We start from the raw sequence: 22,589 nt of genomic DNA, 5'->3' as shown, positions 1-22,589 counted from the left end.
TTGCTACTGAGGCCCTGAGGGATGATGAGTTGGATGAGGAGGTCAGGAGGATGGAACGCGAGAAAGGTGCCATGTCCTCCACGTCCTCCCATTATGAAAGTATGGATGAGGATAACAGGATTTGGCTAGAAAATAAGCGCAAGCAGAAAAAGAAAAAGCGCGGCGCATCTAAGGTACCTAAGGAAGGGAAAACTTCCTCCCCTCTGGTTGAGCTTTCCAACCGGTTCCTCACCCTCGATGAGATCGCCTCCTCGGGAAGAGAGGCTGAGGGTGGGGTTCTGGAGGTGGCGGCGGAGCAGCCTGTAGGGGGCGCCGAGTCTCTATCCTCTGGGGAAGCTGGGTCCTCAGAGTGGGAGACTGACTCAGAGTCAGGAGACAAGGACGAAGGAGAGGGTGGTCCGGGTGGGTCCTTGGGGTCCAATAATAACATGGACACCACAATTTCATTAAAAAGAAGTTGCCCTAAATCTGATGGGAAAAAAGAAAGGGGATCATCGTCAGAGGAGAGTCGGGGGAGGGGAAGCAATAAGAAAAAAGCCGTTTAACTCAATCACTCATGATGGCGGCACCCACTCCGTTGACGCTGGCGTCCATTAATGTCGCCAGCATTAAGTCTGATGCGGCTAGATTTGCGGCCTTTGATTTTCTCGGCCGTGTTGAAGCCGACATTTTATTTTTGCAGGAGACCAGGCTGCCAGATTTGGCGGCCGTGTTTAAAGCTAAGAGGGAATGGAGACACGGGCCTTCCCATTGGTCTCTTGCGGCCGAGCCGTATAGCGGAGTGGCGGTCCTCTTTACCGCACCGGTAGAATGCCGACGAGTTATTGAGTTAGAAATGGGGAGGTGCCTGATCCTGGATGTCCTCATGAAGGGACAAGAACTTCGCCTAATTAATATCTATGGTCCCCAGTCCAAGTGGGACAGGAAGTGTCTCTTTATGAGGATCAAGCCCTACCTTTTTACAAGTCGGCAGGTGGTCTTTGGAGGGGACTTCAATGCTGTCACGAGGTCCCAGGATAGGGGAGGTTCCAGAGACAAGCTGACTTATGATAGCGTCGCTCTTAATAGCATAGCCAGTGAGGCTCGCCTGGTGGATGTCCACATCCGGCACACCCCAGGCCACGCGGGGTTCACCTATTATAGGGGTAGCTGCAGGTCTAGAATAGACAGGTTTTATTTAAAGGAGGAAGCCATTTCTTCAGCAGTGTCCGTTGTTGAGGTGGAGTTCTCCGACCACTGTCTAATTTTGTTTTCTCTGAATGTTACAGAGACCCCCCGGATGGGAAGAGGCTACTGGAAGCTCAATTCGTCTCTCCTGGAGGAAGCAGAGATAAGACAATCCTTTGAGGACTTTCTTCAGAGCCAGGTACCATTGCTGGGCCTTTGTAGCAGTAAGTCAGAGTGGTGGGAGATGCTCAAGAAAAGGGTGGCGAGATTCTTCCGCCAGCTCTCGAGCCTCAGGAGCCTGGACAGGTACCGCCTGTATCAGGGCCTGAGGAGGAAACTCGAGCATCTCGTCTCGACTGGAGGTAGTCGTGAGGACATCTCCAGAGTGAAATCTTTGCTGAAGAGGTGTCAGTACGATAGACACGCATCTTTGGTTTTTGAGAGGGATTACGGGAAATACCGCTCGCCCGACCCTTACAGAAACTGCAAGATGTCAGTGAATGGTAAAGTTGTCACAGGACTGGTTGACAGTACGGGATCCCTGAAAAGGTCCAGATCAGGGATTCTGGAGGTCGTCAGATCCTTCTACTCGCACCTCTTGGGCAGGAAGGATCTAGATCGGGATGTGATGTCGGCTTTCCTGGCTGAAACTGTCCCTGAGCCAGGAGTAGACCCCTCTCTTGATGTTTTGACAGAGATGATCAGTGAAGAGGAAGTTAGCCGGGCGATTGAAGGGCTCGCCCTCAAGAAATCGCCAGGTCCGGATGGCTTAACATCTGAGTTTTATAAGACCTTTAAGGACGCCTTGGTTCCCCTCTTGACTGAGGTATTCAATGAGTGTCTTTCCTCGGGCGCTCTGCCGAAGTCAATGAGGAGGTCTGCCCTGATCATTCTGTCAAAGGGTAAGGACCGATCTCGTATTGAGAACTGGCGTCCCATAGCACTTCTCAATACGGACAGAAAGGTTTTGGCAAAGGTGCTGTTTAATCGGCTGGTGCAGTTTGCGCCCCGGCTCCTTTCGGGGACCCAGCACTGCTCTGTTCCAGGCCGCAGTACATTTAGTGCTGTGCTCTGTGTCCGGGAGGCAGTGGAGCAGGGCAGGGCTGGTAACTGGAAGGGGTACTTGCTGTCCTTGGATCAGGCAAAAGCGTTTGATCGGGTTAACCACGAGTACCTCTGGTCTGTCCTTCTGAGGTATGGCCTGCCGGGGGAGTTTGTCAATTGGCTGAAAGTTTTGTACGCAGGGGCAGAGAGTTTCCCGCTTGTGAACGGTTGGATTGGCCGCTCATTTGAGGTCGGGTCTGGTGTTCGCCAGGGTTGTCCTCTGAGCCCACTCTTATACGTGTTCGCGATTGACCCATTCCTTAGGAGGGTTGATCGTGGGCCGTTGGTGGGAGTCGGGATGGACCAGGAGGCACCGGAAGCCACTCTAAGGGTGGTAGCGTACGCCGATGATGTCACCGTTTTTGTGTCCTCGAGAGGGGAGGCGCAATGGGTGATGTCAGAGGTTGACCGCTACTCAGAGGCTTCTGGGTCCAAGATCAACCGGGATAAGTGTGAGAGTCTCTGGCTGGGAGAGGGAGGTCCGGGCTTTGATCTCCCGGACACTCTTCCAGGGCCCCAAGACTCTGCCAAAGTTCTCGGCATCGAATTTGGCCAGGGGGATTACCCCATGCAAAACTGGGATGGCAGGCTTAAGATCGCCGCCCAGAAGGTGGACCAGTGGAAGGGTTGGTCTTTGACCCTCAGGGAAAGGGTGAACTTGATTAAAACTTACCTGCTCCCATTGCTGATATATCTGGGCAGTGTGTGCATGTTGCCAGAACCCCTCTGGACTCGGGTCTACAGTCTGTTCTTCCAGATGTTATGGGGGAATAGGCTGAACCTTATCAAGAGGGAGGTTACTTACCGCACGAGGAGACAAGGAGGGTTGTGTATGGTCAACCCTGTGGTGTTCCTAGTGAATACCTTTCTTAAGATCAATGTAGCAAACCTCTGGAAAGAGAGGGCTCCTCCGTGGGTATACTCCTGCAGGGGATGGTTTCAGCCTTTCTTCCAGGAATGGGAGACAGGAGGGCGAGTGAAGGATCTCCGTACACCACATGGGCATCTTCCGGCTTACGCTACCCCGGTTCTGAAGGTGATTCGCCGGTGGGGTCTGGGAATGTGGGAGATCAGGACCATGTCGAGGAAACTCCTTGACAAGAGGGTTCTGTTGACCCATTTCCAGAAGCCTCTGGCCCTCAGGGATTGCCCAAGTCGGGATCTGGGGGTGGGTTTGAGTTTATTGAACTCCATCAGGATCCCCTTGAAGTTTTGGGACTTGACTTGGCGCTGCTTCCATGGAAAGCTGTGTGTGAGGGACAATCTGAAGTGTAGGAGCTCTGAGGAAAGGGGTTGTCCCCGGGAGGAGTGCGGTGGTCTGCTGGAGAGCATGGACCACTTCCTGCTTCAGTGCCCCTTTAACACAGAGGTGTACAACCGGGTGGGCGCTTCCATCCATTGGCCCGGGTTGGCCGGTCTCTCCTATGCGGAGTGGGCCTATGGAGCATTCAGAGGCCTGGGTGGCCGGGACCGCTGCACGTTATTCCTAGTTAGCCTAGTGGTCAGGTACCACACGTGGAACGCACGGTGTTTAGTATCGACGCAGCGTAAAATCCTCCCGGTGGATGAGGTGGTTAGGAACATTCTGGGTGACCTGGTGAAGGTGCGCTCTCTGGAGTATGAGAGGCTGGGCACGGGGAGGGCCTCTCTCCTTTGGAGGGGGTTCTCCTTTAGTGTCCCTTAGTCTGTCATCTCCGCTCCTGGTGTTGGGCTGAAGCTGACACTGTAGATTTTTGTTTTGTATCTGAGGTTATAGTGATGTAGCGGCTTGCAGGCGCCGAACCTGGGCTTTATGTGGTTGGTTTGTTATATGTTGATATGTTTAATGTGTTTGTATTTTGTGTACAGTGTGTATTTATGTAGTTATAGTTGATGTGTATATAGCTTGGTTGGTTTTTGGGGTGTTGGTGTTAGGGTGTTAGGTTGGGAGGGGGGTGGACGGGATTTGGACAATATGATCCTGGGCACTGGTCTGGACTATATAGCGCGGACTTTGGACGTTAGACCAGTGTCTGGGTGGGAGGGTGATGGGCGTGGGATTTAGTTAGTTTATATTTAATGTTATTATTTCCTGTTTGTCTTTTTTTTGCTGTGTATTCTTTAGTTATTTATGGAAAAAAAAAAGAAAAGAAAAAAAAAGAAAAAAAAAAAAAAAAAAAATTAGGTGGTGGGATTGGGTGAAGGTTTTGTTTTATAATGCTGATTGTGTGGTGGGTGTGTGTGTGGCTGGGCCAGGAGATTTTCGTAAGTCTTTTAGTTTGTATTATTGTTTTGTTATTATTATTATTGTTTTGTTTTGCCAGAAGTTATGGCTTGATTTATGTTTATTGTTGTAATGTTTTTCATTTTTATATATAAAATAAAAGATTTACAGGATGTAACTCAGGATCAGTACAGGATAAGTAATGTCATGTATGTACACAGTGACTGCACCAGCAGCAGAATAGTGAGTGCAGCTCTGGGGTATAATACAGGATGTAACTCAGGATCAGTACAGGATAAGTAATGTCATGTATGTACACAGTGACTGCACCAGCAGCAGAATAGTGAGTGCAGCTCTGGGGTATAATACAGGATGTAACTCAGGATCAGTACAGGATAAGTAATGTCATGTATGTACACAGTGACTGCACCAGCAGCAGAATAGTGAGTGCAGTTCTGGGGTATAATACAGGATGTAACTCAGGATCAGTACAGGATAAGTAATGTCATGTATGTACACAGTGACTGCACCAGCAGCAGAATAGTGAGTGCAGCTCTGGAGTATAATACAGGATGTAATTCAGGATCAGTACAGGATAAGTAATGTCATGTATGTACACAGTGACTGCACCAGCAGCAGAATAGTGAGTGCAGCTCTGGGGTATAATACAGGATGTAACTCAGGCTCAGTACAGGATAAGTAATGTCATGTATGTACACAGTGACTGCACCAGCAGCAGAATAGTGAGTGCAGCTCTGGAGTATAATACAGGATGTAACTCAGGATCAGTACAGGATAAGTAATGTCATGTATGTACACAGTGACTGCACCAGCAGCAGAATAGTGAGTGCAGCTCTGGGGTATAATACAGGATGTAACTCAGGATCAGTACAGGATAAGTAATGTCATGTACGGTCACTGCATTATGTAATATGTATAATCCTGCAGGGATACGGAGCAGAAGCTGCTGATATATCAGGTGGAGGGGTTTGGAGCCACATGATAAACCTCAGATGCTCGGTACAGATGTAGTAGGGATCATTGCGGTGATTTGTGTATTGTGGTAGCTGGAGGTCTCTGTATTGTATATGACACATCTTATCCTCTGTCTCTGAGTGCAGGAAATACGTTCTAATCTTCACTTTCACCTCCAACACAAACTGAGAAGCAAAATCTTTTTATTATCTTTCCATAATTTATCCGGATTGCGCTAAAATTACTTACCACATTCCAAAGATTCATCAGAGCCGTCTCCGCAGTCGTCATCGTGGTCACACAGGAACTGCTTGGGGATGCAGATTTTGTTGTTGCACATAAAAGCGTTTTCATCACAGGTAGTAACAGGAGCTGGAAATATGAAGAAAATAAAGATAAAGCCAAATCACATTCATCGCTTCTACCGCCCGAGGCCTGGACTGTAACACGGGTGACAGAATATCCGTGCAGCGCAGGTCAGAGGCTGGTGGAGAGCATTAGACATAGATCATATAGATTATTTTCTTTCTTTCTTTCGTTCTTTCTTTCTATTTATCTATCTATTTATCTATCTATCTCATATCTATCTATCTATCTATCTATCTATCTATCTATCTATCTATCTATCTCATATCTATCTATCTATCTTCTATCTCCTATCTATCTATCTATCATCTATCTCCTATCTATCTATCTATCTATCTATCTATCTATCTATCTATCTATCTATCATCTATCTCCTATCTATCTATCTATCTATCTATCTATCTATCTATCTATCTCCTATCTATCTATCTATCTATCTATCTATCTATCTATCTATCTATCTATCTTCTATCTATCTATCTATCTTCTATCTATCTATCTCATATCTATCTATCTATCTCATATCTATCTATCTATCAAATACTACAGTTATTCTCAAACAACGGGCCACATTTATCACTTTTGTGCGCCTAAGTGTAGTACTTGCGCCTAAATTCTGGCGCACTGTTTTTTCAGAATTATCACCATCTGTGATAAGGTAATTTCCTGCCTCTTATTAATCACTTTACTTTAACACAGTTTAGGCGCAATTTGGGCGCAGTTTCAGCGCAATGTTAGATTCGGGCAGTTACATGTGATCCTGCTACAAGCTCCTCTCTGCTTCTCCCGCAGCCCAGAATGAAGATAACACTCACAGTAGCACCCAGGTGTGTGACACCCAGCACCCAGTGACCTCCTCAGCAGCACCCAGGTGTGTGACACCCAGCACCCAGTGACCTCCTCAGCAGCACCCAGGTGTGTGGCACCCAGCACCCAGTGACCTCCTCAGCAGGGGCTTCTCCTGGAGGGGATCCCCCAGTGCTGGTCTTCTGCTGCACCCCTGTAATTCTGCACAGTATCCCCCTCAGACACACTGGTGATACTGTGCAGAATTACATGGGGGACACTTGTCTGTAGTATCTGCAACATTCTGCAAAGTTCTGCAAACTTCTCCTCTCTTGCTCTGAGCTGAGGATTCTGCAGAATGTTTGGTAAATAGAAGGTGATGAACTGTAAATAGAGTCTGCAGCTCCTGTCTGCAGAGTGTCTCATGTATCTATTATATGTTCCAGTGTCTGCAGAGTATCTAATGTCTGTATTATCTGTACTAGTGTCTGCAGTGTATGTAGTGTCTGTATTAGGGTACATTCACACGCGGTATGCCCGCCGTGTGCTGGAGGTGAGGAGGAGGTGACCCCTCCTCCCTCCATAGGAAATAGCGGCACACGGCTGCACATCCGCCGAAAGATAGAGCTTGCTCTATCTTTTTCGGTGTGCGGCCTGGATCGGTGCCACACATGTGTGGCACCGGATCCCTGCCGTGCCGCTATTGCCGTCTATGGGGACATACATGCGGCCGCAAATTTGCGGCCGCATGTACGGCCCCGCAGACGGCAGTGTGAATGAGCCCTTATCTGTATTAGTGTCTGCAGAGTATCTCATGTCTGTATTATATGTTCTAGTGTCTGCAGTGTATGTAATGTCTGTATTATCTGTACTAGTGTCTGCAGTGTATGTAATGTCTGTATTATCTGTACTAGTGTCTGCAGTGTATGTAATGTCTGTATTATCTGTACTAGTGTCTGCAGTGTATGTAATGTCTGTATTATCTGTACTAGTGTCTGCAGTGTATGTAATGTCTGTATTATCTGTACTAGTGTCTGCAGTGTATGTAATGTGTGTATTATCTGTACTAGTGTCTGCAGTGTATGTAATGTCTGTATTATCTGTACTAGTGTCTGCAGTGTCTGTATTATCTGTACTAGTGTCTGCAGTGTATGTAGTGTCTGTATTATCTGTACTAGTGTCTGCAGTGTATGTAATGTCTGTATTATCTGTACTAGTGTCTGCAGTGTATGTAGTGTCTGTATTATCTGTACTAGTGTCTGCAGTGTATGTAATGTCTGTATTATCTGTACTAGTGTCTACAGTGTATGTAATGTCTGTATTATCTGTACTAGTGTCTGTATTATCTGTTCTAGTGTCTGCAGTGTATGTAGTGTCTGTATGATCAGTTCTCGTGTCTGCAGTGTATGGAGTGTCTGTATTATCTGTACTAGTGTCTGCAGTGTATGTAATGTCTGTATTATCTGTACTAGTGTCTGCAGTGTATGTAATGTCTGTATTATCTGTACTAGTGTCTGCAGTGTATGTAATGTCTGTATTATCTGTACTAGTGTCTGCAGTGTATGTAATGTCTGTGTTATCTGTACTAGTGTCTGCAGTGTATGTAGTGTCTGTATTATATGTACTAGTGTCTGCAGTGTATGTAATGTCTGTATTATCTGTACTAGTGTCTGCAGTGTATGTAGTGTCTGTATTATCTGTACTAGTGTCTGCAGTGTATGTAATGTCTGTATTATCTGTACTGGTGTCTACAGTGTATGTAATGTCTGTATTATCTGTACTAGTGTCTGTATTATCTGTTCTAGTGTCTGCAGTGTATGTAGTGTCTGTATGATCAGTTCTCGTGTCTGCAGTGTATGGAGTGTCTGTATTATCTGTACTAGTGTCTGCAGTGTCTGTATTATATGTACTAGTGTCTGCAGTGTATGTAATGTCTGTATTATCTGTACTAGTGTCTGCAGTGTATGTAATGTCTGTATTATCTGTACTAGTGTCTGCAGTGTATGTAATGTCTGTATTATCTGTACTAGTGTCTGTATTATCTGTTCTAGTGTCTGCAGTGTATGTAATGTCTGTATTATCTGTACTAGTGTCTGCATTGTATGTAGTGTCTGTATTATATGTACTAGTGTCTGCAGTGTATGTAATGTCTGTATTATCTGTACTAGTGTCTGCAGTGTATGTAATGTCTGTATTATCTGTACTAGTGTCTGCAGTGTATGTAATGTCTGTATTATCTGTACTAGTGTCTGCAGTGTATGTAATGTCTGTATTATCTGTACTAGTGTCTGCAGTGTATGTAATGTCTGTATTATCTGTACTAGTGTCTGCATTGTATGTAGTGTCTGTATTATATGTACTAGTGTCTGCAGTGTATGTAATGTCTGTATTATCTGTACTAGTGTCTGCAGTGTATGTAATGTCTGTATTATCTGTACTAGTGTCTGCAGTGTATGTAATGTCTGTATTATCTGTACTAGTGTCTGCAGTGTATGTAATGTCTGTATTATCTGTACTAGTGTCTGCATTGTATGTAGTGTCTGTATTATCTGTACTAGTGTCTGCAGTGTATGTAATGTCTGTGTTATCTGTACTAGTGTCTGCAGTGTATGTAATGTCTGTATTATCTGTACTAGTGTCTGCAGTGTATGTAATGTCTGTATTATCTGTACTAGTGTCTGCAGTGTATGTAATGTCTGTATTATCTGTACTAGTGTCTGCATTGTATGTAGTGTCTGTATTATATGTACTAGTGTCTGCAGTGTATGTAATGTCTGTATTATCTGTACTAGTGTCTGCAGTGTATGTAATGTCTGTATTATCTGTACTAGTGTCTGCAGTGTATGTAATGTCTGTATTATCTGCACTAGTGTCTGCAGTATATGTAATTTGCCTATTATATGTTCTAGTGTCTGCAGTGTATGTAATGTGTGTATTATCAGTACTAGTGTCTGCAGTGTATGTAATGTCTGTATTATCTGCACTAGTGTCTGCAGTGTATGTAATGTGTCTATTATATGTTCTAGTGTCTGCAGGGTATGTAATGTCTGTATTATCTGTACTACTGTCTGCAGTGTATGTAATGTCTGTATTATCTGCACTAGTGTCTGCAGTGTATGTAATGTGTCTATTATATGTTCTAGTGTCTGCAGTGTATGTAATGTCTGTATTATCTGTACTAGTGTCTGCAGTGTATGTAATGTCTTTATTATCTGTACTAGTGTCTGCAGTGTATGTAGTGTCTGTATTATCTGTACTAGTGTCTGCAGTGTATGTAATGTCTGTATTATCTGTACTAGTGTCTGCAGTGTATGTAATGTCTGTGTTATCTGTACTAGTGTCTGCAGTGTATGTAGTGTCTGTATTATCTGTACTAGTGTCTGCAGTGTATGTAATGTCTGTATTATCTGTACTAGTGTCTGCAGTGTATGTAATGTCTGTGTTATCTGTACTAGTGTCTGCAGTGTATGTAATGTCTGTATTATCTGTACTAGTGTCTGCCGTGTATGTAATGTCTGTATAATCTGTACTAGTGTCTGCAGTGTATGTAATGTCTGTATTATCTGTACTAGTGTCTGCAGTGTATGTAATGTCTGTATTATCTGTACTAGTGTCTGTAATGTATGTAATGTGTGTATTACCAGTACTAGTGTCTGCCGTGTATGTAATGTCTGTATTATCTGTACTAGTGTCTGCAGTGTATGTAATGTCTGTGTTATCTGTACTAGTGTCTGCAGTGTATGTAATGTCTGTATTATCTGTACTAGTGTCTGCAGTGTATGTAATGTCTGTATTATCTGTACTAGTGTCTGCAGTGTATGTAGTGTCTGTATTATCTGTTCTAGTGTCTGCAGTGTATGTAATGTGTGTATTATCTGTACTAGTGTCTGCAGTGTATGTAATGTATGTATTACCTGTACTAGTGTCTGCAGTGTATGTAATGTCTGTATTATCTGTACTAGTGTCTGCAGTGTATGTAATGTCTGTATTATCTGTACTAGTGTCTGCAGTGTATGTAGTGTCTGTATTATCTGTACTAGTGTCTGTAGTGTCTGTATTGTCTGTATTATCTGTACTAGTGTCTGTAGTGTATGTAGTGTCTGTATTATATGTACTAGTGTCTGTATTGTCTGTATTGTCTGTATTATATGTACTAGTGTCTGTAGTGTATGTAGTGTGTGTATTATCTGTGCTAATGTCTGTAGTGTATGTAGTGTCTGTATTATATGTACTAGTGTCTTTAGTGTATGTAGTGTCTGTATTATATGTCTGGCTGAGCTTTGCTGCTAGAAATGAGCTGTTCTGCAAAGGGGCTCAATGCTTTCTTCTCAGTTTACGCCTTCAGGCTGGAGGGTTTTTTGCGCCAGATTTTGCGTATAAATGAAAAGTCGCAAGCGCAGCAAAACATCTGGATTGGTAAGATAGATGAGGGAAACCTGGTTATTTTTGCTGCGCATCTAGTTTGGTGTTTAATTGCAAAAATGGCGCAAAAATGGTATACCAGTATGAAAAGGTGCAAAAACAACAGAAAAAACGAGTGATACATGTGGCCCCATATTTGAAAATCATATATGTTGGATAGAGTCTTTCTTTCTTCTCATATCTACTGTTTGTAAGGTACAACAATGTGGGTGACCTGTGCACCTTTTCTCAGATAGTGTAATAAAGACTCACTTTCTATCCATCTCACATGTATCTATGTATCTTTGTATCCGCCATCGCTCTACCTATTGTTCATCTATTTATCTTTCTTTGACCTTTAGGTGTGTTTGGACTTTTGTAGCATCTTTTTAGTTTATTTTATCCCCTTCCTGTAGAAAGAAAGAGAAACTAGATTTCACTGGGAAATTTAGTTTGACCCTAAAATGACCAGAAATCTTTATTTACAATCTCTTGTCCTTGAGGTGACACATTGGCAGCGGCTTTAAGAACAGCTTCTATTATGAGAGAGAAAACAATGGGGCAAATTTACTTACCCGGCCCATTCGCGATCCAGCGGCGCGTTCTCTGCTCTGGATTCGGGTCCGGCCGGGATTTAAGAAGGTAGTTCTTCCGCCGTCCACCAGGTGGCGCTGCTGCGCTGAAAGTCATCTCATCGCGCCGGAATGCACCACCTCGGACCAGGTGAAGGTAAGCGCTCCCCAAGCGACACTTTTTCGGTTTTTAAATGTGGCGGTTTTTCCGAATACGTCGGGTTTTCGTTCGGCCACGCCCCCCGATTTCCGTCGCGTGCATGCCGGCGCCGATGCGCCACAATCCGATCGCGTGCGCCACAATCCCGGGGCAATTCAGGTACAATCGGCGCAAATCGGAAATATTCGGGTAACACGTCGGGAAAACGCGAATCGGGCCCTTAGTAAATGACCCCCAATGACTTCCTATCACCTGCAGAAAACCTCCTACGGGGAACCTGTAGATTATCCTGGAGATAGATATTTCCGAGAGAACACGATCCGGTCTGGAGTGAGGTTCAGGTGGGAATGAAATAATGTGAATGGTGACCTTGTCGGTGGGGTGGAGGCTCTTCGACTCGTGGAGTCACTACGAATATAAATCACTTTTCAAAGATACAAGATTTTAGACGTTTTGTCAGCGGGATAGTTCCTTCATTTCTTTCCCGGATAAAATATTTTAGAAGGATTTTCTTTAGAATGTTCCGAGCAATTGGAACGCGACACTTACACTGCGGCCGAGGCGTCGCTCCTCCAGGAGGTCTCTTCATAGAGTTGCCGTTATTTGTATTTTTTTAAAGCTTCCGTAGTCGGAAGAAATGTGGAAGCTCCTTGAGTTGTGTCTGAAGTGTGTCACACCGGTGTCATGCTGGTTTATAACACAGTTTAATGGACAGAGATAGAAATCCACTCCAGGAAAGAGAGACCGTGATTTTATTATTTGATTCACGCTGGGGCCAAGCAAAACTCTGAAGGGTTCAGTATTAGTGGTACGGACAGAAGGTGAAGGAAGTTACCTGCTGCCATCACTACAGTCCAGAGATATCAATCTATCTACTTCTAAAATATGAATCCTTCTTTCTTTCCTTCTTTTCTTTCTTTCTTTCTTTCTTTCTTTCTTTTCCTTCCTTCTTTTCTTTCCCTCTTTTCTTTCTTTTTTTTCTTTCCTTCCTTCTTTTCTTTCCTTCTTTTCTTTCTTTCTTTCCTTCCTTCTTTTCTTTCCTTCTTTCTTACCTTCTTTTCTTTCTTTCTTTCTTTCTTTCTTTGTTTCTTTCTTTTCCTTCCTTCTTTTCTTTCTTTCTTTCTTTCTTTCCTTCCTTCTTTTCTTTCCTTCTTTCTTACCTTCTTTTCTTTCTTTCTTTCTTTCTTTCTTTCTTTCTTTCTTTCTTTCTTTCTTTCTTTCTTTCTTTCCTTCCTTCTTTTCTTTCCTTCTTTCTTTCCTTCTTTTCTTTCTTTCTTTCTTTCTTTCTTTCCTTCCTTCTTTTCTTTCCTTCTTTTCTTTCTTTCATTCCTTCGTTCTTTTCTTTCCTTCTTTTCTTTCCTTCTTTTCTTTCCTTCTTTTCTTTCCTTCTTTTCTTTTCTTTCCTTCTTTTCTTTCCTTCTTTTATTTCCTTCTTTTCTTTCTTTTCTTTCATTCTTTTCTTTCCTTCTTTCTTTCTTTCATCTACTTGACCCACGTAGCTATTAATCTGTCCATCTATCCGCCCATCTCTCTGTATATTATTAATCTACTTTCTATCTCATAACAGTCTATCCGTCTCATATCTTTCTGTCTATCTGTGACATCTTTCTATTTACCTTCTATCTGTATCAGTGGGTAGCACTACAGCCTTGCAGCGCTGTGGTCCTGGGTTCAAGTCCCACTCGGGTCAAAATCTAGAGAAAGTTCGTATGTTCTCTCTGTGATTGCGTGGGTTTCCTCCGGGTCCTACAGTTTCCTCCCACACTTCAAAACATACCAGTAGGTAGTGTGGTACTTTATTCCACTTCCAGCAACGCTTCAGCTGTTCTCCAGCCTTTATCATATTCTATCTCATATCTTACCTTTTTATCCAATATCCATCTATATATCGTTTATGTATCATTCATCTCATCTAAATTAAACTTTATTTCTTAACCTTATTTTAATTAATAAAATGGACCCACATAACATCTGTGCCTGTTCAGGCTTTAGCGCCTTCCTCTGTCTATAAAGTTGAGTGATGATGCTCTGTTGAATGAGACTTTTTTGCTAGGTTACATTCTGTCCTTACTAGTCTGAACACTGCTTTATTCCTTTCCCAGCTGTCCTAATTGATTTCCATCACACCCGTCTGTCTCCTGTGGATTTTGCTTTGGGTTGCCAACAGTTAAACTCATCCTCCACTCACATGTGTGCTGTCTGGATATTAGGACTCTGGTCCAATCACCATCTGGAGCAGGGCTCTGACATCTCATAAAAGGTTTTCTGCCATTTCCTCTGTGCTTGCCATAATTTTTTTTTTAGTTAGCCGGCTTTTATCTTGACTTCTCTTGACTTCTGTAGTTTAGAGTCCTGAAAACGTTGCCTGTTTTCTGAGCATCAGTTTTACTTTGATTCTGTACTGCATTTCCATCTTGTTGATTACTATTTATGTTTCTATAGTCCCCTCTTTGTACTTTGGCACAGGGAGGGAATGCTGCCCAGTTGTCACCTACTACTTAGGGTGGGTGGACAATTAGATAGGTGTGAAGGGGGTTTAGCCTTAGGTCTCCCTGTTCTTGTCTATCCTTCCAGTTGCCGTTCATTTACTTATTTATCTACCTATCTGTCTGCTTTGTAATTTTTCATGCTTTCCTACTTAATATTTTGCAGAAACTGCATCCATTACAATTCAATTATTCACATTGAATTCATAAAGAAAAAAAAAATGCAATCCCAAACCCCTTAATATGTTAATGTAACTGTATTACATATAACGGAACATTTGGATAATTATTTGGCAATTTAAACTAATGTACCACAAGTTTTCGAGGATGGAAATTATTATTATGTTACAAAGTAACTATTAATTATTCGGTTATATCGAGTGGTATGCGTTTTACAGCACTAAGCGTAATGGCTTGTGAATGGCATGAGACTAAATATCTACGTCTAGTACCCTCCCCCGTCACTGCTCTCTGTTATCATCTGTATACACCGAATAGACAACACAAAGTTACTAAATTGTACAACTTAATTTTATCATCCAACTTTATCTATTATAATAGAACATAGAACATTTATTCAAGGACAATCTTCATTTATTCGTCTCTTATCTCCTGTATGTATCAACATAAAATACAACACCTCTGCGCCGTACATTAGAAACCAAGAGCTTTTTTTGTATTTCTGGTGCAGGGAATCAGAAGATCCGGGTCCCACGGTCGACCTTGTTATCGACAAACTCTTTGTATTACATCTCAAGTGACATGAATTACTGAGCATCATGTGTCTGTGTTCAGGTCTATAAATTACATAAAGCTCCAACAATAATATTAATATAAAGTGATATTGCAAAGCATGAAAAAGTTATAATAGAGTCTCCGTGTGAAATAAGGTCAATCACTGTAAAAAAAAACGCACCTCACATTAAAATTGAAGGATATCTTGGGTTTTTCTATGTGACTTTCTGCCGCTATGATTGAAAGTTGAATGCATTTGGCTGCAGTATTTATCACCTGAAACCTCACTGATACGAATAGTGAATACACAGATCTAGATCTTCGGATAAAGAAGTTGTATTTAGGGATAAGCGGATCTTTTAAAGTTGGGATTTGAACAAGTTCTGGTGAACCCCAACAAAATAGTGGATTGTAATATAGGCGGTTTGGGCAGTTGCCCAGGGTCAATGATTTCTTTGGGGCCCTTCAGTCATGCCCTTCAGTCATGGATCGCGAATGGACCAGGTAAGTAAATGTGCCCCATTGTCATGTTCCTGCTTTCATTACACATGTATACAAGAGCCATTTTGGGATCCTTGAAGGTTCTTCAATGACCCTGGCACCACAGATTAAATGCAGACTAAAGGGACAACAATTAATACTGTTTGGGGGTTTAACAGCCATGCGGCTGCTGACAGGTTCCTTTTGTAGTGGCCATGTTAAATGAGGTATATGTTATCTCATGGCTGAAGCCGGATTGTTAAACAAACCAAGCCAACAAAGTCAAGCAGGGCACATGACATTGGGGCACATTTACTTACCTGGTCCAGTCGCGATCCAGCGGCGCATTGTCCGACAAGGATTCGGGTCTGCCGGGGTTCACTAAAGTCATGCGCCCGATATCCACCAGGTGTCGCTGCTGCGCCGAGGTCTGCCAGAGTTCACCTTCTTCTTCTCGGTGCATGTGAGTGCTGATCTTGCGACACTTTTCATTTTTTAAATTCCGCGTTTTTTCCGAATCCGTCGGGTTATCCAACGGCCACGCTCCCCGATGCGCCACAATCCGATCACGTGTGCCAAAATCCTGGCAGAATTTGGCGCAAAATGGAAATATTCGGGAAACCCGATGAAAATGCGGCTCCGGAGCCCTTAGTAAATGAGCCCAATATTGCGATCTCCTCATGCAGGAACACTAACCCCGCGAGCAATCACCAGACAGCCGCATACATGTCACATCTGAAGTCAAGTGGGTTTCATTTCATCATTGCAAGTGAAGCCGTGAAGGAGATTTTGGATTACACATCCACTCAATACGGTATCATCTCACAGGCTGTCAGTCAATCATGTCTAACATCTGAAACATGGAAATGACTACACGCACAACATTGGCGCCGGAATCACTGCGAAACATAGAGACTTCCAGGAACAAGTGTATCTCTAAACAATATGCAGGAGCCATGTTTCCTAGGGGCATAGACATCCGGCACAATCTGTTACATGTTGTCATTTTTCCACTTGACTGATAAAATTTCTGACTTTTTTTCCAACTTATTTGTAACTTTTGGAGAAGAGCTAATCCGCATACATTATCCCCCTAGAACTCCCACCTGAGCTGAATTTGTAACCAGAAAACTACCAGAACTAAGATGTAGGACACATTGGAGACTTATGTATCTGTTCACCAAAGTTACAACACGGATACTCACATACTGCACACTCCTTCATTAGAGTCCAGTTGTATTCAATTAAACTGATTGGATCTGATTAGGAAAGACTCACACCAGTCTATATAAGACCTCACAGTGCAGGTCAGAGCACATGAGAATCATGAGGGCTAAGGAACTGCCCAATGAGCTGAGACACAGAATTGTGGAAAGGCACAGATCTGGCCAAAGATACAAAATAATTTCTGCAGCACTCAAGGTTCCTAAGAGCACAGTGGCCTCCATAATCCTTAAATGGAAGAAGATTGGGACGACCACATATCTTCCACCACTGGATTTTCTAGCCAAACCAAGCAATGGTGGGAGAAGAGTCTTGGTGAGAAGTAAAGATGACCCCAGGATCCCTATGGCTGAGCTCGAGAGATGCAGGAGGGAGATGGGAATTTATCAAAGTGTCTAATGCTGAATGTGTTACATGTTCAAGATTTCTCCTAATGTTCTTTTATTTGGCTTAGTTGGCGTATTTTGCAACACTTTTTGGCACCCTCCCTTTTCCTGAAACGCCACACCCCTTTTATAAGACTGCACACCTTTGTTGTATATGTCGTAAAAGTGTCTGAGAACTGTTCAGGTCTGTTTCTGAGAAGAAAGTAAGAATTCATAGGCCTCTTGCCCATGAAAGTTGTTCAACTGCTATCTTTAGTTTAAATGGCGAGCACTCATCCCCTCGTTGTTCTATGGCATCCTGCACAGGTCAAAACACTTTTGAAGTAGTACCAAGCAGAGAAATATCCTTCATTTAGAGAGCGGGTATCGGTGTATCAATGCAATGAGTCAGTAACTCATGACTAGTGGGACTTACCACAGCCAGCGGTGGACAGCTCATCACTGCCATTGGGGCAATCTCTTTCTCCATCACATAGCCAATGGAAAGGAACGCAGGCATGGGAATTGGGGCAGCTAAACATATCGGATGCACAGGTCACAGAACCTGGAGGAGGATGGAAAGAATAAAGGAAGGAAGGGGAGAACGTAAGGGAAGGGAGGGTGGAAGGAAGGAAGGGGAGAAAGGAAGGGAAAAAAGAAAGGAAGGAAGAAAGGGAGGAATTAAGAAATGGAGGAAGGAAAGTAAGGAATGAACGGAGGGAGGAAGGAATAAAGGGGAGAAAGAAAGGGGTAAAAGTATGGGAAAAAGAAAGGAAGGAAGGGGGGAAGGAATGAGCAGAGGGAGGAAGGAAGGAAGGGGAGAAGAGAAGGTGACAAAGGAAGGAAAAAAAGAAAGGAAGGAAGGGGGAAGGAATGGATGGAGGGAGGGAGGAAGGATGGAAGGAAGGAAGGGGAAGGAGGGAGGAATGAAGTTAAAGGTTAATGGAAGGAATACATTGATGTAAGAAAGTAAAAATATTAAGGAAGAAAGGATTTGGAAGAAAAAAATTGGAAGAAGGATAATGAGAGAAGGAAGGAAGGGACAAAAGAAGGAAGGAAGATTTAAAATATAAAAAAGGGGGAAAAGAAGGTGACAAAGATAAAAAAAGAGAAATGGAGCGAAGAGGAAAATATTAGAAAAGTAAGAAAGGGCAGAGAGAAGAAAGTTAAGGGATAAAGGAAGGGGGAAATATTATGTATAGTAAATAGGTAAAAGATGGAAGAGTGAAAGAGAAGTAGAAAGAAGAAATGATGTGAGGGAGGAAGGAATAGGAAAAGCATAAAAGGCATCACATCAGGCAGAGAAGAAGAGGGAATGGACGACCGGAAGATACGGTAGAAGAAGGCGACAAAAATGTGAGTAAAAGGGGGCAGAATACAGTATAAAAAAGAGGGAAAGAGAAGGAGAAGAAGAATAGAGTAAAAGAGATGTTATTTCTCATTCATTGCCGGCAGCTTAAGGCAGTTTCTACAGTAATAGCCTGGGAAATGTTATATTACAGCGGTGAGTTCCCGGGGCCTCCACTGGGACTGTGATACAATTTATCTGTTCTGTATTTTCAGAAAACATATAGAATTATTGAGCCACTTCCAGTAATGTAACGTTGATAAAGGACTGCGCTGTATGGACAGTATGTAGGTGGACACGGGGACAAACAAGCTTATTTACTGTACAAGACCCAATTAATCTTCAGTTCTGACGCCTTGTAGAAAGCACATGGTGGGAGAGACCCTCACACTTATCTTTATATTTTACTCTACTTTGGCTTTTTCTTAATTGCCATAATTGTGTATTATCATTACTGGTTAGTTATTGAAACCTACCACAGATGTCATCACTTTCATCGGAACCATCCCCACAATCGTCCTCTCCGTCGCACATCCACTGTTTAGATATACACTTGTTTTTGGAGCAGGCAAACTGACTCCATGAACACGAGGTACCTGAGGGAAAGAGTTGCATCAAAAAACTTGAAACACTCAAACTTCAATGACATAAGACTAGAGTCCAAAAGGTAGAATTACAGTATTTTAGGGGGGAACCCTAAATCTACGTCCATCAGGTAGAACCTAGTTGCCTCTAACTTGGGTTTTTTCTCCGCTTGATCTTGAGGACAAATAATTGCGGTTGAATCTGGACCCACCAGAGGATCGTCTGGAACTCGTCTTTTCTCCCTGACAGTGCAATTTATCCACATTTAACATCTCCCGGTGGGTTCCAGGAAGCTGGGGTCTACTGCGGCTTATTCTGCTGTTTGCCCGAGCCTAGTTTAAAGATGTTTTTGAACAATGGGGCTCATTTACTTATCTGGTCCAGTCGCGATCCCGCGGCGCGTTGTCCGACATTGATTCGGAGGTTGCCGGGATTCACTAGGGTGATGCGTCCGATATTCACTAGGTGTCGCTGCTGTGCCGTGGTCCCCCAGAGTTCACCATCCTCTTCCTGGTGCATGTAAGTGCGTGTCAAGTGACAAATTTTTTTTTTAAATACCGCGGTTTTTCCGAATCCGTCAGGTTTTCCGATGGCCACGTCTCCCAATTTCCGTCACGTGAAATCCGGCGCCGATGTGTCACAATCCGATCGAGTGTGCCAAAAACCTGGGGCAAACCGGTAATTTTCGGGAAACCCAACGAAAATGAGCGATTCGGGCCATTAGTAAATGAGCCCCAATGTTTTTGAAGTGCCGAACCTCAAGTCAGGAGGAATTATTTCCGCTAAGCACAAATAGTAATTCTACTACACACAACTTATATTTCTACTATGTTATATATACACTATATATGCTGTAATATATTAGCCTGCAGATCCTAGGCAGTGAGGTATTATACAGATTCATCTGTGTTTGGACAATAAATATGGTGCAACTGTTTTTACGAGTTAGGAATAAAATGAATTTTTTTTTAGAGAACCGTAACACTCATTGTTTGTGGGGTTTTGGAAGTCGGTAGGAATGCTATTCCGAGGCTCCAGTGGTAGGTAGCCCTGGTACTTGGTAAGAGTGGAGCAACGGGCAATGTCTCTTCCTCTAAACCAACTGCAGTGCACCACTGTCTCACCACAGTCACCGTTAGCATCACTACAGCACCCCTGCTGGGGTAACCCCTATGCATGTCTGTCTAGACTGTGTCTATTTTTTGTTACTGGTGTTTTGTATATTGTTCCCCCACATGTAATGAGGTAACCTGTATTGTGCTGTATCGCAATGTCCTGTAACTGCATTTGTATGCAACTAAGGAACTTTCAACATGTAAGAACAAGCCCCCCCCCCCCCCCCCCCGGAGATCAATAAAGTTCTATTATATCTTATGTACTGCAGAATTGGCATCAGTTCAGATGAATGGGCAGTCATGTAAAACGCTGGCATGCTGCCCCCTCCAATTATTTTTTTGTAGTATCTCTCCTTTCTAGCGGTTAGAGGAACAAGTTTGGACCAAACACTCTCCCTTTGGACTCTCTCTATTTTTTCTCCCTCTGGACTGTCTCTATGAACTCTCCTGACTGACTCACTCTATGGAGTCTCCATACAGACTCTCTCTATAGACTCTCACTAGAGATTCTCTCTCTCTACGGTCTCTCCTCCTATGTACTCTATGGACACTCCCTACATACTCTCCCTAGATACTCTATCTACATACTCTCACTACAGACTCTCTCTACATACTCTCCCAATAGACTCTCTCCCTACATACTCTCCCTATGGACTCTCTCTACATACTCTCCCTATGGACTCTCTCTACATACTCTCCCTATGGACTCTCTCTACATACTCTCACTACAGACTCTCTCTACATACTCTCCCTATGGACTCTCTCTACATACTCTCCTAATAGACTCTCTCTCTACATAATCTCCCTATGGACTCTCTCTACATACTCTCCCAATAGACTCTCTCTCTACATACTCTCCCTATGGACTCTCTCTACATACTCTCCCTATAGACTATATGGAAAGTGCTTTTTTTTTATAAACTTCACAAAATAGTGGAACCCTATTTCCTTAGGACACTACCATATAGTTTCTTCCACAGTAGCTCTTCCTGGACTAAAGGTTTCAATTGAAGCCCATATACTAGACCCATCGGAACTTCATGTGGTGCTATATTGTGCTTCAATGTCCCAGTTCCAGGACATGATACTTCCAAGAAAATAAAATGTATCTGTAACTCTGGGTTCGCATGACACATTTATTCCAATAACATTTTCCACTTTCTGACTTCTTATTCAAATAATCAGGAGGAAGATTATAGGATTTTTGTAGTGGGCTATTCACTGGAACTATCTCCAACACAACATATGATAGTGTCCTGATAATTGATCCCCATAGCCATTCTTGCCCAGTATGCAAGCTGGGAGCGGCGGGAGTGCTGTGTACCTGGGCACCTATATCATGCTTGTTAGAAAAAGAACATTATCCCTCCGATATAGACCCATTCACATAAGTTTAACATCCCATTTTTCCAGAGCCCATGGACGCTCGCTGTACCATTTTTTGTGGACCCGATGAATGGAGCTGTGCACTTCCGAAACGCGTTGTCCATTGTGACCGAGCCTTTATGAAACAATTGTAAAGTAGCAAAGAGCAGCACATATCGTATTTTCCTGTTTTTTCCTCCTCTCCGTTTCCGGCTCAACTTCATCACCGGATACCAGGTCACACTGCAGCTCATCCAAATACGATAACTCTTTGAGATCCTTGGATGTATCCATAGGAATTTTCTTTCTTAAACCTAATTTTGAACATTTATATCTTTTGTGCTGAGTATTTTTCTATTTTACAAAATACACAGACAGACAAACCTAAAGCCCTGTCTCCTAGATGGGTGCTCGTCTCCTAGATGGGTGCTCGTCTCATGATGAGGTGCAGTATTCATAAAACGACCCCCTTTGACACTCACCGCAGTGCAGCTCGTCGGTACCATCCTCACAGTCTTTTTGCCCATCACAAACCCATGTATTTAGGATGCAGCGTCCACTGCGACAGGCAAAGTAACTTTCATCACATTTATGTTGTTTTTTGGCTTAACGAAAAAGAGAAGAAAAGAAGAAAAAGTTTAGTTTTGTCATTGACCTGGTGTGTCTGGGATTGTCACACACTGGGCACAGCGCTCCCTCACTGTCTACGGCTGCCCTGATCTGTGACTCCACCAACATCACACAGAGACTAATGACAACACAAGAACAGAGAAGACCTTCACCGCGACACAGACAAGAGGCGGAAATGGAGAATGTTCCATAGAAAAAAGAAACGAGAGGTGGATAAATATATGGATGGATGGAAAGAGAATACATAGATCTATCTCTATGATTACTTACTGTACAAAGTGAAAATTCAAGCAGCACCATGAGAAGAATGGCACCAACAGTGAATCAAATATGTTGGTTGCACCCTACCCAGGGCCAGGCATGAGGTCCTCCAAAAATAGAATCCAAGAAATTATAACAGCTCTCCAAAAATAGGAAGTTTTAAGCGGATTTCTTCCATTTTAGCAGGAACATTTCGGCTTCAGTGTTGAGCTCGAAAAAAGCTGGAGCCAAAACATTGCTGCTCACATGGAATAAATCCAC

General features: G+C 43.2%; 1 protein-coding gene across 6 annotated transcripts in view; it reads right to left on the bottom strand.

Moving 5' to 3' along the window:
- The window catches only part of LRP1B (LDL receptor related protein 1B), a 1,123,330-nt gene that overhangs the window by 177,016 nt on the left and 923,725 nt on the right, over positions 1 to 22,589 (bottom strand). For all 6 annotated transcript variants that reach the window (XM_072122223.1, XM_072122226.1, XM_072122225.1 and 3 more), the window contains exons 50-53: positions 21,920 to 22,042; positions 18,849 to 18,968; positions 17,461 to 17,589; positions 5,699 to 5,821 (exon numbers count right to left, since the gene is read on the bottom strand). In XM_072122223.1, coding sequence (XP_071978324.1) covers positions 5,699 to 5,821; positions 17,461 to 17,589; positions 18,849 to 18,968; positions 21,920 to 22,042 — 495 coding nt within the window. The remainder of the gene's footprint in view (positions 1 to 5,698; positions 5,822 to 17,460; positions 17,590 to 18,848; positions 18,969 to 21,919; positions 22,043 to 22,589) is intronic.

Source organism: Engystomops pustulosus, chromosome 8 (assembly GCF_040894005.1).
Source record: "Engystomops pustulosus chromosome 8, aEngPut4.maternal, whole genome shotgun sequence".
In the NCBI taxonomy this organism is placed as follows: Eukaryota; Metazoa; Chordata; class Amphibia; order Anura; family Leptodactylidae; genus Engystomops; species Engystomops pustulosus.
The sequence above is the reverse complement of the archived record's forward strand: the minus strand, read 5'-3'. Positions and strand labels throughout refer to the sequence as shown.